The sequence below is a fragment of the Strix uralensis genome, chromosome Z, assembly GCF_047716275.1.
Source record: "Strix uralensis isolate ZFMK-TIS-50842 chromosome Z, bStrUra1, whole genome shotgun sequence".
NCBI lineage: Eukaryota > Metazoa > Chordata > Aves > Strigiformes > Strigidae > Strix > Strix uralensis.
The window spans coordinates 79,837,025-79,851,179 of NC_134012.1; the positions used below are offsets into that span (position 1 = coordinate 79,837,025).

At 36.7% G+C, this 14,155-nt stretch overlaps 1 protein-coding gene across 4 annotated transcripts in view; it reads left to right on the forward strand.

The window, feature by feature from the left end:
• The window catches only part of LOC141938421 (guanine nucleotide-binding protein G(q) subunit alpha), a 146,830-nt gene that overhangs the window by 99,148 nt on the left and 33,527 nt on the right, over positions 1-14,155 (forward strand). For all 4 annotated transcript variants that reach the window (XR_012627275.1, XR_012627276.1, XM_074857297.1 and 1 more), the window contains one exon: positions 5,567-5,721. Coding sequence is in view for 2 of the 4 variants with exons in the window: in XM_074857297.1 (XP_074713398.1) it covers positions 5,567-5,721 (155 nt within the window). In the remaining 2 variants the exon portion in view is untranslated. The remainder of the gene's footprint in view (positions 1-5,566; positions 5,722-14,155) is intronic.

Here is a 14,155-nt window from a genome sequence, read left to right on the forward strand (position 1 = left end):
TATATTTATGAAAATCTGGATTCTTTATTTAAATTGTACACTTAACCTCCCCTATCTTCCCCTTTGGCATGTGTCTCTAACACTTGCAAGAGAATCTGCTAGAGTGACAATAAATTGTTTCATCATGTTTCTCTTGCTGTGTTTTTAAAACAGCTTTTTTCCAAGAAAGACTATAGCAATAATACGACCTTTAAAATGTAAGTTTCAGAAGCCTTTTCTACTGTCTATATAGAAATTTTGATATAATCCTTGATAAAAGCTTGCTTGAATGTTCTGGTTGCAGCTCTGTAGTAGTGACTTAGTGTTTGTCTTCCATGCCTGTTGCAGCTTAAAAGTAAAGACAGTAAGGAAATTCAGGGCTCTGATTGCAATGTACAAATAAAGTTCTTATTCAGCTACTTCCTAAGCTTTCTCTGAGCCCTACTAAAAAAACCCAAACCTCATATGTGTAGATATTTGTTAGTCCAGTGTTTAGATATATAAATGTATTACAACTAGCGTTTAATGCTGCATTTTAAATGGATTAAATTTCCAACTTGTCACAAGATAACTTGTTTAAATTCTTATCATTTCATGTACTGCCCATAAGCCATGTGTTAAGGTCCATTATCCTAGGCTTTCCACAGACGATAACCAGTAATAAAAAAAAATTTTCTTCATGCAAACCGTTTTTTTTAGATTGTTACATGTCTGTGGAATTTTTTTTTCAAAGAGCTTATGCTAATTTTTTTCTTTCCAAAGGTTAGAATGTGCAACAGGAAAGGGTGATAAGTTCTGATTTAAGTAGTTTGATACCCTATTAACCTTTGTCAGCAACTGAAGGATGATTAGCATTGCACCAAGCCTTGTTTCAGCAATTCATAGCATGCTTTATTAATTTAAATACAGTTCTTTGGCGTAGCACACTATGAAATATCCTCCCTGTTTACCCTAGTCCATTCTATGCTTTCAAGTTGCTCAGGGGAAGTGACATCCTCTTCACAGTCCTCTTAAAAACTATTTTTGTGGGCTGCTATTTAAAAACACTTTCCTACCTTGGACTGATTATCAATCAGAAGTTGCTGCTTTCTGACATGTTAAGGAACACATCCCCCCAACTGTCTAGTTTTCAAGACAGTGAAATAGTATTACTCTCCTTGAATGTTATACCTGCTTCAAATATCTGCAGATTTACAGGAGCCTCCAAAGCATCAGATCTTGCTATACAGCCCTATAAGGCAATGTATTTGTATGAACCTCGCTTTTAGATTGCAAGTCACCAGGGTCTGAATCTGTAAATGACTCCTGTTGTTGCAGTGGCATAAATAATAATTTCTGCTTTTAAGCTGCATTATCAAGAATTTTTAAATTCCGCCCCCCCCAAGAGACAAACCCATGATCATGATGATGGTCTTTGTAATGACTTCCATTGGGCTTCTGGACTGTTTGGACCTGATCACATGCCATTGCTCTCAATTTCACAATCAGTGTAAATTACACTATCCAGATCTAACTAATATCACTGCGCTTGATCCTTAGTTACTGACATCCAAGCACTACAGTCACGGGGTTTTTCTTACTGGTTTGGGAAATCCTTTTACAAAACAGAAGATGTTCCCTCCCATTAAGAGAATTCTTTAAATGAGCACCTTAAAATCAGCTAGTTCACAGAGAGCACTGATACAAAGCAACCTTTCCTGCTGTGTCTCAATCATACTGCTTTCTCCTGTAGATTCAAGATCCCAGAGGAATTTCTTTTGAAATAGACTATGCATTTCTGCCTGATCTCCCTCATATAAATCATTCTGGTATGTTGGAGTGCTAATTTGGGAAAATTACAGAGACTATATCAAAAGGAATATAAAAATATGAACGTTTTTCTATGCTGCTACACTGATTGTAGCCACTGTTGTAAGGTTCCAGATGGTTGATGTGCATACAGAGAGAATATGAGACCAGATCCATTGACCCTAAGAAGCATCAGAGCTTTCAAAAAATTATGATGATAGTAAGTAGAAAACTGATGTGATGAAGCCTAGAGACTAAAAAAATACACCTATTAATGGATTGTGGCCAAAAGAGTATTGCCAGAAAGACCAGATAAAACTATAACAGTATTCAAGCTCAGAATTAGTTTTTAACACTGCCAGTAGTTCTCAGAGGGACATGAAGAAGGAGAAACGATAGCTATTTCGGTATGTCCTCTGGCTCAGATTGCCTGATTTCAGAATCCAATACTACTCCCAAAAATTCCAGTTTTCCTATTCTGACATAATTTTTAAATACTTGTAGAAATCAGTGAAGAAGCTCTTAAATTTAGGAGAGATGTGATTTGCTAAAAAGCACTGAATGAGTCTTTATAATTTTTTTGGCAAATAATGTGGAAATTGTCACAAGTATTCTTATATTCCCAGAAGCCCTGGAAAATGTTGACTGCTGATGTCAAAAGTGTATTGGAGTGAAAAGTCATTACACCATCAGGTTTTGTTTGTGGGACATGACAGCTGAACTAGTATTTACACCTCAATGACCAGTTTGAATTTGGTGGTACTTACAGAATCCTTCAGTTTTGTCTGTTGTTTTGGGGTGGTTTTTTGTTTTAATGTTTTGATAACAATTATAGATGTCCCAAAAGAGAGAACTTTAAGAAGGGTATGATTATCTCAGGGGCAACAAGCTTGACTTTTTTCTTTTTGTCCCCCCCCAAATAATGTCAATTTTTGGGTAAAGTGAAAGGATTAGTAAAGACTAAGAAGTACTTGATAATGTTTATATTTGCATAAACTGAATTATTGGTGAGTCCATAGATATTTTTTTTTTCATGTTTGAGTGCTAACATCAAAAGTTATGTTCCAAATTTGCTATTTATATTAGTGGAAGGAAGCTAAAGCCAGTAATTAGTAGTAGTTGACACCATACATCATGCATGATTGATTATTCTTCTGCATTAAATTTACACTTCTCCATCTCACAAGGTTTCACTAGAACTACTTTTGACTTGTACCAGGGCAAATGAGAGAAAAATTAAGCCAATAGACGAGATCCTGTATTTTCATCTCTCTCCCTGCCAGCAGAAAAGCCAGCAGAAGATGTTGCCTGACAAAGACTCTCAAAGAAAGAAAAACTGTTGTCTACAGGGAAGTATAGTACCCCTGGGAACAAGAGGGCATAGCTGAAGATTAATAAAGAGTTTAAATCTATGTGAAGGGGCATTACTTTTTTAATAGAAGCAGCAGTGATATGAAGAACTGTATATCAATAGGGCGCAAGCTGTCAGGAGTCTGCCCAAGCAACCCTGGGGAAGGAGAAGCAGTGTTCACTGAGGAAATGCTGTATCTTTTTAAAAAGTTGAATTAGTTTTTTGATGGATGCAACTTCTTGGCATACGTCATAGTTTATTTTCTAAGTTTTCTCACATAGTGCAAAGTCATATTAATTGTATGGCAAAACACACAGAACTGATAAATAAAACAATGCAAGATCTTGAACAACTTTGTAGTAATAAGTCTAGATAGGTAACTGAATAAAGTAATTACCTTTTAAGATTCTCTCTTCTACCAATGTAGAATACTTGAGCACCTCTTAGAGAACATTTAGGGATCTGTTGGAGAAATACTTCAGTTATAACGGATTTCAAATGAAAGCTTTTGAATAGCAAGTTAGCCTTTTCGCTCTGTTAGCATTTTGATAGCAGTTGGCTGTAGCTTCAGAACTCAAGTACAAAAAAAAAATCTGAATATATTCTTTTATGTGTTTGTCACAAGCTGTGGGAAAATATTCAGGGCATCATTCTTTTGGAAGTATACAAGGGCAATAGAATATAGAACTGAGCTTGGTAAGATATAAGATAATCTTAAAAAAAAAAAAAAAAGTTGCTGTTTCACAAGAATGTTGGCTTGTGTTTAGTAGAGTACCATTTCTTGTTATTTGCTGTGAGAAGGTAGGCACCTTTTGTGATTTGTCCAGGCATTTTGGGGATGCATGGACATGACTCGGAAGAAGAGTTGTTACAACTTTGGAGATTTGGAGAACATATGTTCTCCTTATCTCCAAGACACACATTTTTCACATTGGACTTGGAAGGTTTTATTTCCTCTTGAGTAAACAACAGTTGCAGGTATAATATTTTGTGCAGTAATGAGCAGTAGCATCATTCTCCTGGACTGTCTAAAAAGGGGGGTGGGGATTGTATGTGTGTAAACAGAGGATACATTTATCAAAAAACAACAAGAACACTGTATTCAGTATATCTTCACCTAATTTAAAACCGAAAGAGGTTTGTGTCCTCTCTTTAAATGCAGACTAGGGATGAGAGTTGAATCCCTCAGTTTTCTTGCTGGACCAGGTTTTCATGTTGTCTTCTCTGCGTGTGTGTATGTTTGCACACGTATCTATCTCTGTACATATACATACATTCATGTGTTTGTTACCGAAATGTGTACATAATACTTCCAGGACAAATTAGAAATAATTCTGCTGTATTTCTTTGGTAGTTCTGAAAACTAAATTTTAAGTATTTAGGAGGGTGATAGATTTATTAGGGATTATTTTCTATTAGCAACTCCCAATTTTAGACATTACCTTTTAAGAATCTCCATAATTTATAGCACAAATTGAAATTAGAGACAACTTCTAATAATCTTGCTTTTATTTTTCAGTAGTAACTTCTGTTACATTTGTGGTAGCATTAAGAACTTTTAAAATCAATCTCTCTGAAAGGCAAATTCCTTCCCTCCTTCCCATTCTCTCAGCTACCATCAGAGTGTAAATCTGTCAAGTTGGTTAACTAGTCAACATTTTAAAAGCATGTTTTATATACTCTAAGATTGTACGTGAAAAATTAGAAGCTTTCTTTAATATGAGCTTAATTAAATACAAATTTTAATGTGAATGCTTCATCCATTTCATCTAAATAATACTGGATTGGAGTAAGTATAGTCTGAAAATGGCCCATATGTACATTTAATTCACTTTCTGTCATAATATATTTAGCACTGTTTGTCTTTTTTTGAACATGCTGCATCATCACTCATTCATGATTTACTTAGTACTCTTATTCTCACTCATTCAGAGTTTACTTTAAGGTCTTCCCAATAAATAAACATTACTGTTTGCTTCCTACACCATCATTAAGTTCATTCACATGAATACAGATTTTGGTAAAATACCCATCTTCAAATATTTGGGGCTTTTACTGTCTTTTCTGTCTTTATGTTGTCCAAGTGTCCCAAGTTCAGTTGCGAATGAATGGTTCAGTTGGTAGAATGGATGGTAGATAACCTGTTTAACAGTGTCTTTTAGCATGAAAGGGGAATAATATGCTGATCCATGTTGAGATCTATATACTGTCCATAAAAAAGTGAAGTTTTTTCTGTTCTTCCTCGTTTCTGGAACTCCCTACAATGGTTGTCTCCTTTTTCCATCTTCACAACCTTCTTCATGGTACTTGATTTTTCAAATTGCATATACATGCTGGTGATATGGCTAATATGAAAAATTATTCCTGTTAATGATGTTCACTGTATATGCACTATCTGCAAACATAGAAAATGAATTAAATTTTACTGTTTTGTTTGTTTTTAATTAGGCTCATGCACAATTAGTTCGAGAAGTCGATGTAGAGAAGGTGTCAACTTTTGAGAACCCCTATGTAGATGCAATAAGAAGCTTATGGAATGACCCTGGAATTCAGGAGTGTTATGATAGACGACGGGAGTATCAGTTATCAGATTCAACTAAATAGTAAGTACATGGTGGCTACAAACAACTAAATATAATCTTCCGTTTCGAACAAAGCAATTTTTAATTTTTACCTTCTTATACTGTATGCCTGTACATTTGTATGCATATGTAGCACAAACATACCTGAATATACACTTGCTAAACTGAATTCAGAGAATACTTCAAGGAGTAGAGTACTTCTAGTTTAGGATAATACTTGTGTTTGTTTCACAGAATGACAGTCTGTGAACATTTGAAGTCCTAAAGTAAGATTCCAACTAGGGATAGTTAATCACTGATGGTTAATTTTATTTTTTTATCCCTGTTCAAGCCCTTACTCTCCTGACATACATTCACAAATGCAAGCTGGACAAAAATACTTTCATGTAGTATGACAGTAGCGAATACTGGGAAGTGCAGTCAAAGTAGACCTCCATACTGTTCATAAAATTGTAATGCCCCAGAACTCCTATTTTTTCAGGTTTTCCCCTTTTCTCTCACATACTGCTTTTCCAGTCCTGGTGGTGAGCTAAATAGTACTAAGCAAGAGTCCTTGAGTTTCATTGAACTGGTTTCTTTTATGGAAACAAAGCTTAAACTTTAAAGAACATGGCTGCCAGGAAGACAACAGGAAAAGCACTTCAAGTTAAACCTGTTTGTTACAGATCAACAATAAAAATGTGTGTGTGACTAAACTATGTCTGGAATGTTATGCCTTTAGTTTTTTGGGGCAGGAATCTAATAAAATAGTGCTGTGAAATTTAACATTGAAATCTGAGGACTGCCTAAAGATTGACTCCATGAAATTCAGTTGCTCTTGAGTAATGTAGCATATAGCTCAGATAAAATTTCTCATCTGTTGTCAAAGAAATGGATGGTGGGAAGGCATGATGACTTTTTGATGTTGACCAACGTAAAAATTACAGCATAGTTAGTTATTAAAACTGTGGCAAAAGCCTCCATGGTCTCCACATGAGTTTTTGTATTAGCTGTGAGAATTATTCTGATTATATCATTCCAGTCTTCGTTTGTCAGATGTACGTGAATGGAAGCCTCTTGTTGTGGAAAGCACAGAAGAACAGAAAGGCCCCATGAAGCTCCCATTAAGCTCATTGGAACAGGGCTATAGACATGAGAGGTCTGGGATGACATTTATCTGCATAGTAGTCTGAGGATTCTTATCTAGCACAAAACTTTTTTGTGTTGACTAGATCACATACATAATTAGTGTCTTGCTGATGCAATTTAGGCAGCGGAAGAGCTACAGATGCATGATGTAGGTCTCCTCAGATTTGCACTGATGCTATCACCACACTATGTTGTTCTTCTGTTGTATTTGCATGCATAGAGTTCCTGTTGTCCTATGCAGTTTGCTGTCCTGTGGAGGTGGTTAGCTTCCTAACCTATCACTTTTACCGTTAGTATATGCATATTTTGGTGCAGAGTGGTCCAAAGCACAGTAGCATCTCTCTTGTGTTGTTTGGATTCTCACTGTCCCCAAAGACACCATACTGTGTTTTGGTTTTTAGTGGTAAGAAAACAAATAGAATATTACATAAAGTAAAAAACTTCAGGGTGCATAAATGGTGAAAAGAAAATTTCAGAGACAAGTTACTGACAATATACTTTCATATTGTTTCCATACTGAAGTAAGCAGCAAGCATAAGTAGAAGGTGAAGCAGAGCTTGTCTTATACTTTGAATTTCTTGTACGTGTAGGTCCTTTGTTTTCACAACAGATGTGATACTGTTTTTAAAGTTGAAATAAATGTATGTATTTTGTGTGCTTGCCTTAAAGGATAAAATAGAATTACTTTCTCTCCAAAGTAGGAAATAATCATCTGATGCTGCTTCAGATCACATTGTGCTGAATACCATAGTTTTGATCTAGTTCTAATGAACTTGTCACCATAGTGGATCTTTTGAGTAGTATTAAAAATAGCAGAGAATAATTCATTAAGTAGCTATAGAAGCAAATTACCAGTACATTGCCTTGTAAAAGGTGCTAGTTGATTATTTTTCAAGCTCGACATGTTTAGCAATTTAACACAAGTTTTTGCAGATTTGGTGACTATTATAATTCATACTGTGGATTTCTGCAAAATATGTTTTAAATTAGAATTGTGAATCACTGTATATGAGTCTTTTGAAAAGCCTCTCATATATTTATGCTTGCAAGTAGAGTTTTTTCAGGTATGTAAGTCCAGTAAAAGCACTTAGAAGAAGCCAAAGAAATGTTGTTTCAAAAAATACAGGGTGTATGTTTAGCAATAAAACACCCAAAGAGAATTTGCTAGTTTTAAATCCCTGTCACAAAGCAAGAAAACAAAATGCTTAAAAGTTACTGCTGGATTCACAAGGCAGTAAAGACAGAAATAAGCACCCAGTGCCCACTGACTTGGTGAGTCTTAGTAATTTCTTCTGACTTGATGTATAAAGCAAAATGGTTTGTTGTTCACCAAATCTCCTGTAAGCATATATGTCAATATTTTTAAGCATATGTGTTAATGTCACACATGTTCTTCATTCATCCATTGCATGAGCCTCTCATCTTCTCAGTAGTTTTCCCTGGTGTATTATAGTAGTAGTATTTTCAGTTTGTTCCCTGTATTGCTTTTTTTTGCTCATCAATGTTATTGTTTTCATAAATATCTTCCTCTGTATTTTCTGTTTCTAGATTTTGTTTCTGGTTGCTAATATATTCTGTATGTTTCAATACTTTCACTTTATGTCATCTTTTGACCTGCTTTGTCATTGTTAGCTACACTTTTGATGTTTTTCTATCCACTGCTAGTACCCTGGAAGAATACATCAGATGTGTGATTACCAGAAGAGGTGAGGGTAGGGTCTAAATTTTCTGCATCATGGAAATTGATTTGAACCTCTTGGAGGCTCAGCAAATACATTCCATTGTCTTTCCTAGCCATTGGATGCTCCCAACAGTTGGGTGTTCATGTTGTTTTTAAAAGCGATTTCTAGACTTCTCTGTGGTAAAACACATCAGGTAAATAGAGATCATTCACTTCCCATATACATTATGGGATGACTTAGCCTGTTACCACTAAACCACGTTGCTTTAATAACTTTCACAGTGAGAGACAGATGTAGACCAACACTGCACTTGTGGATTGCCTTAAGTAATAGCTGTGTGAGATGAAATCATTTGATATGTATTGTGCATGGTGTCAAGACCTTAACCCAAATGTAAACAGGTTACCTGTCAACAGTCTGATATATCACAGCTTTTCAGAGCCTGAAGAAAGGAGAGGCAACAGTCTTACTGTTGTCAGTAAGACAGACAGTTTTCATAAGTAACATCTCACATTTACATGACAACTTACAGAATTTGGGTTGCAACTAGAATTTGTGGAGAATCATCAGCATTTTTCCCCAATATGACACTAAGGGCTTTCTCTTCATGAAGGAAAAGCAGGAAGTGTTTAGAACTGGAAAGTGTTCCAGAGCCTTGCTGAAAAACTTTGTGTTTCGGTGGCCCCATGAAATTGAAGTAGTATGTCATTGTGTACCTCCAACCAAGGACTTTCTAGTTGCTACACAAGCACTGAGGATAGCTGTTCAGTTTCCCTTCTATGGCTATGTTTTCTGACACTTCAGATAATTAAATATAATCTTCCCTCAAGTTCCTACCCCACTGTGTTAGCTATGTCAGTGGGTATCACTGACACCTGTGATCATGCGAGTTGAATTAACTGGACAGTTCGTACAGAAATGCAGATTCCAGTATTTTACCATGTAATAAGAGCTCCAGGGTGTGACTCAGGACATCTTGAGAATATCACTGATTGTTAACAGGGAAGAAAGAGGTGAATCGTAATGTCTGCTCGTTGAAGTTCATGTTTCACCTTTTGTGAAACCATTGCATGAATTGTAATGCTTTGGTCAACTAGTAATTTTTGTATTCCACTTGAGTATGAAGTTTTTCATAACTTCAGCAGAACAATTAATTTCTTTATACCTCTCTTAGAAATAACATTTTTGCTTCCCTGTTCCACTTCTGAAACAAGTGCATTTCAGTGGAATTACTATGTGCTAAATAGGATGTGCTTAGGGGCACACGGGGGGGGGAAAGATCAGTGTATGAATCTTATGTTTACAGCAGTTTACTCCGTTTGCTGGTTATTGTCTCTAGCAATGAGAACATTGATTCTTTTATTTCATAAAGCTGTAGGAAATTCTTAGGGCATCATGGATCTGTGTGAGCCTTTCAGGACAAATATTGTCCTAAACTGAGACCTTCTATGTGGCTGACACAGATATAGCAAATTATGAACAACTGTCTATGTGATATCTGTGTAACAGTCATTTCTTGGGGGTGAGAAAACCATATACTCATAATTTTTAAGATACATAAGCACATCCTTATTTAATAAACATTTTAATACTGTTGATTGATTCTTCCTTTCATTTGTAAAAATGTACTTGGAGGTTCTAAAGCTATATTTAGGGGCAATTTGTGTTGCAGAATGGTAGATTCTGCTTTTATGTATTCACAGTTTACACTGCCTTACTTGGATAAGGTTAGCAGTAAGTTAAAAACAGGAAACAAAAACGAAAGTCTGAAGATTAAAATCAAGTACTAGCAGCAGAATCATACTAACCCAATTTATGCCTTAAATATAGTCCCTAAATATAAAAGGAAGATCTGAAGAAAGATGGGACATGGAGTCGACTGCATATCAAAGCACTGTATCCTATAGAAAAATTGAAGATTATGCAACAAAATCGGGGAAATTCAGAAGGGGAAGTGAGATTATATAAAGCAGTATACAGCATGTATTTCTTTCAGGATCCTTTTTTTCATACAGTATTGAAATTGTTTTTAATAGCTGTATAATTTTTAAACCACATATCCTATTAAGAAAAGTTTGCACAAGCATTTTTTCATTTGATTGACTTCCTTTTTTAGCCTTTGCTAAGGTTGACTTTTAGCCATGTAGGAAATTGAGGGTGACAGCTAGGTAGGATTTGGGTGGGGTAAGGATGAAAAGAACACAGTGCAGACTTCTTCCTACCTCACTGCAAAGATCTTAGGTTTACTGTGTTCACTTTAGATTAAGATTAGATAGTTCTGGAAACTGGTAAATGTGCCTCAACTTTTCACCAGTAGTGTAGAGGCTCAGAAATTCAAACCTTTACAGAAATTCTGAAAACACAGCCAATACTTGTTTACGCTTAGCTTTGTTCACAGCTCATATTTGTACACTGAAAATTGATTCCATGTACTGTGCTGCTGCATGTTAACAAAGAGGACACTTGTGTCAGTTATTCTGGCAGCTCTGCGCGGTAGGGACAATCCTGCCATGGCACCTTTAACATTTTGTGTAGGTGAAGTTGAAAGACAAGCAAGTTGTATGTGTTTTCAGAAATGCAGAAAAAGGCTTTTCCCTCTCAAAGCTTGTTTTCCAGCACAAGGTCAAAATTAGTGCTAGTTTGGGGTAGTCTCATCAGCCAGTTCAGAGTTTTGCAAAACAAACAAAAAAGTCTGCAGCCCACAAAACGCCCACCAAACCCAACAACAGTGTGGAGGGTAGCCCCACCCAATTCCAGAGTAACCAGGCTCCAAAGTGCAGAGATATGTCAATCTTATTAACTAGTTTGCCTAATTAGCCCTAGTCATAGACTTTGGTTAGGGTTTTATTTTCACTTGCACTGCCACTGTATGGGAGAGAGCATTTTCAAGAGGGTCATACCTATGAAGTATCCTAACTTCAAGGAAAATACTTCTTTTTTTCATTCAACCCTAAAGCTCTCAGGTTTAAAAGATGTAAATGTTTATGGTTACTATCATATCTGGAAAAAGTAAGCCATGTGGTATCTCTTACATGTGGTTGAACACAAGAAAAAATATTTGCATATGAAATGTTGCTGGTTAGCCTTGCTTCCATAGCTGTGGTTACACTGAAATCACCCAACAAACTTTGCAGTTTCTTGAGGTTTGTTCCTTCCCCCTCCCCCTGTACTCTCATTCTCCCCATATAGATTAAGAAACAGTCACACTGTTTGCTGGGTGGGTGGTAACAAGTCATTTTTACTGGTTTTAGACTGACCTTTTTATCAATGTCAATAATTACCTCTCAACATGTTTGGTTTTATTCTAGATATTTCTCCTGGAGTGTTTCTGATGTGCCAGGCAGATCCCTTCTCCTCAGCAGTGTGTTTCAGAGACACTCTGCTCCCCAGGGACTTCTGTGATCACATCTCACAGGCAGACTGCTTCAAAGCACAGGGTTTATTAGTGTGCTAGTGAATATTAATTCAGCATCTTGCTACATCAGTTTTTCCTGCTGAGTTCGGGAAGAGTTATTAGGCAGTACTGATGCATAGAACCAATCTAATTTTTAACCTCAGAAAGGAAAACAGATGTCACAGATGGATGTAGCTTTTCTACCTTTTTCTGCTCATGCCTTATTACATTCTCTTGACTAATTAGGCTATACACTAAACTTAGTTTAAAGTTACAGAAATTCATCTTACGGAATTATTCCTGAGAAAATGCTACTTTATCATTTGATTACTTGCAACAAAAATCTGACCTCAAACTTGCTAGAAAACAGTAGCTCATGGCTGGAGAAGGGTGTTTGTATGTTTATATGAAGTGCCTGCCCCATGTTTCTTGAAGGTGCATCAGGACCTCATTCACTGAAAGTTTCTTGAAGGTGCATCAGGACCTCATTCACTGAAAGTAAATTCAAATAAGTTCTGGTGGTCTGTCTTCGTTAGGTGATGTATCTCAGGGAAATTAATTAAGGCTGAATATTGAGCTACCTGTTCATGGTGATGGGGGTTATATTTAACTTCGTGAAGAAGGTTATCTATCGATTACAACTCTTGTCTGTTTCTTAAGGTTAGGAGTCTCACTTCTTTGCCTGTTTTCTGTATGGGAAGGGTATGTAGGAGAGTACAGAGCCGGTCTACTTCCATGATCCTGCCCCCTGCTGTTTATTTTGAAGAATGAACAAACAGTATCTTTGCAAGTGGTGCGCTCTTTCAAGGGCATCGTTAGCACCTCCGTAGCCTGACAGCTTCCCTGAAGCTGGCTGCAGGCTTGGACCTTGTCATAGTTTATGTAAAGTGCATTAAAAATCAGTACTTCTCTCTCAGCGCTGACTGGGAAACAAAAAGCTTCCTCTGCTTCTGGTCAGCGTGCAGATCACAAGCGTGCTGCAAGACGGTGGCAGTTTCTCCTGACGTCAAGGGAGGGCCACTGCTAGCAGCTCATTACACACGCATTGCCTTGGTAATGCACCTTCTGCCTGTCACTATGGCAATCGCTCAGAAAATTACCTCAGCAGCCACTAAAATTCATTTTTACAAAACTAATTACAGGTATAATTAACTTCTAAAACTTGGTCTATACTATAAATTTACTCAGACCTATGTAGTTTGGCTTTTTTTTTTTTTTTTTAAGTAATTTTATGCAGGTGTTCTTTTTGTTGTTGTTCCTTTGCATAATGCCTAGCCAAGTAGGTGCTGTTTGGATAAGAGGCCATACAGCTACAGTGTGTCTCATCAAAGTAAGACATTTCTTAGCAGGTAGTAAAAATAAACTCTGAGTGCCATATAGTTGAGACCTACATGGGGTTTCACAGTTACTTTTTAATCATACAACTGAATTCGCTGTGGTAACACTGGTGGTTACCTGCTTTTGGACTAGCCCTCAGAACAGCTACCAGGGTATTTCCAATATCCATATTGCTGTTATTATGAGTTTAAATTTTGAAGTTAACAAACGGAGGAAACATCTGGTTTTGGCAATTGTTGGCAACACTCTTTTTGTGGAAGTTCATGTTTATGACAAGTCTTGTGGTTTGTTTGCAAGAGTGCATGGGTAGCCATTTCTAGTATACGCTGAAGAGTTAGTTGCATTGCAGAGGCTGATTGCGGTATTTGTGCATACATTTTGAATTAGGCATTTATCTAAAATAGCCCATGTATCTGTCTTCTGTCTTTAAATTTTTTGTATATGTACACGATTTGTTTGTCCAGGTGAGTGGTATATTTGTCAGTACTTTGTTTAGGGCTGCAGTAGATGAGTGCTTTAAACTCATGGTGAATTGGTTTTTTAATAAGCAGATATACCAAAAAGTCAATAAAAATCTGCATTTTCTTTCAATCCTCACCCATCTGAATTCAGAGACTCGAGACATTTCACATAGCCCTGGCATTGTAAGTCCTCTTCTGGTTGCAGATAAGCCAGTAGAGGAAGTAACTCCACCCTGCTTCCCTGCTGGCACTCACGGACTTTCCACACCCCAGGCTGTATCCACCAAATAAACTAGCTTAATTTGAACAATTTCAATAGTATTTCCCCACTATTCCAAATCATTTTGACAGAAATGTGTTATCAAGCCATTGCACAAGTAAAAGAGCTGGCAGCTGGGTATGGGCAGAGGTGCAGCTGGAGTGGGTCTTGAGCCAGCACAGTTGAACGTGGA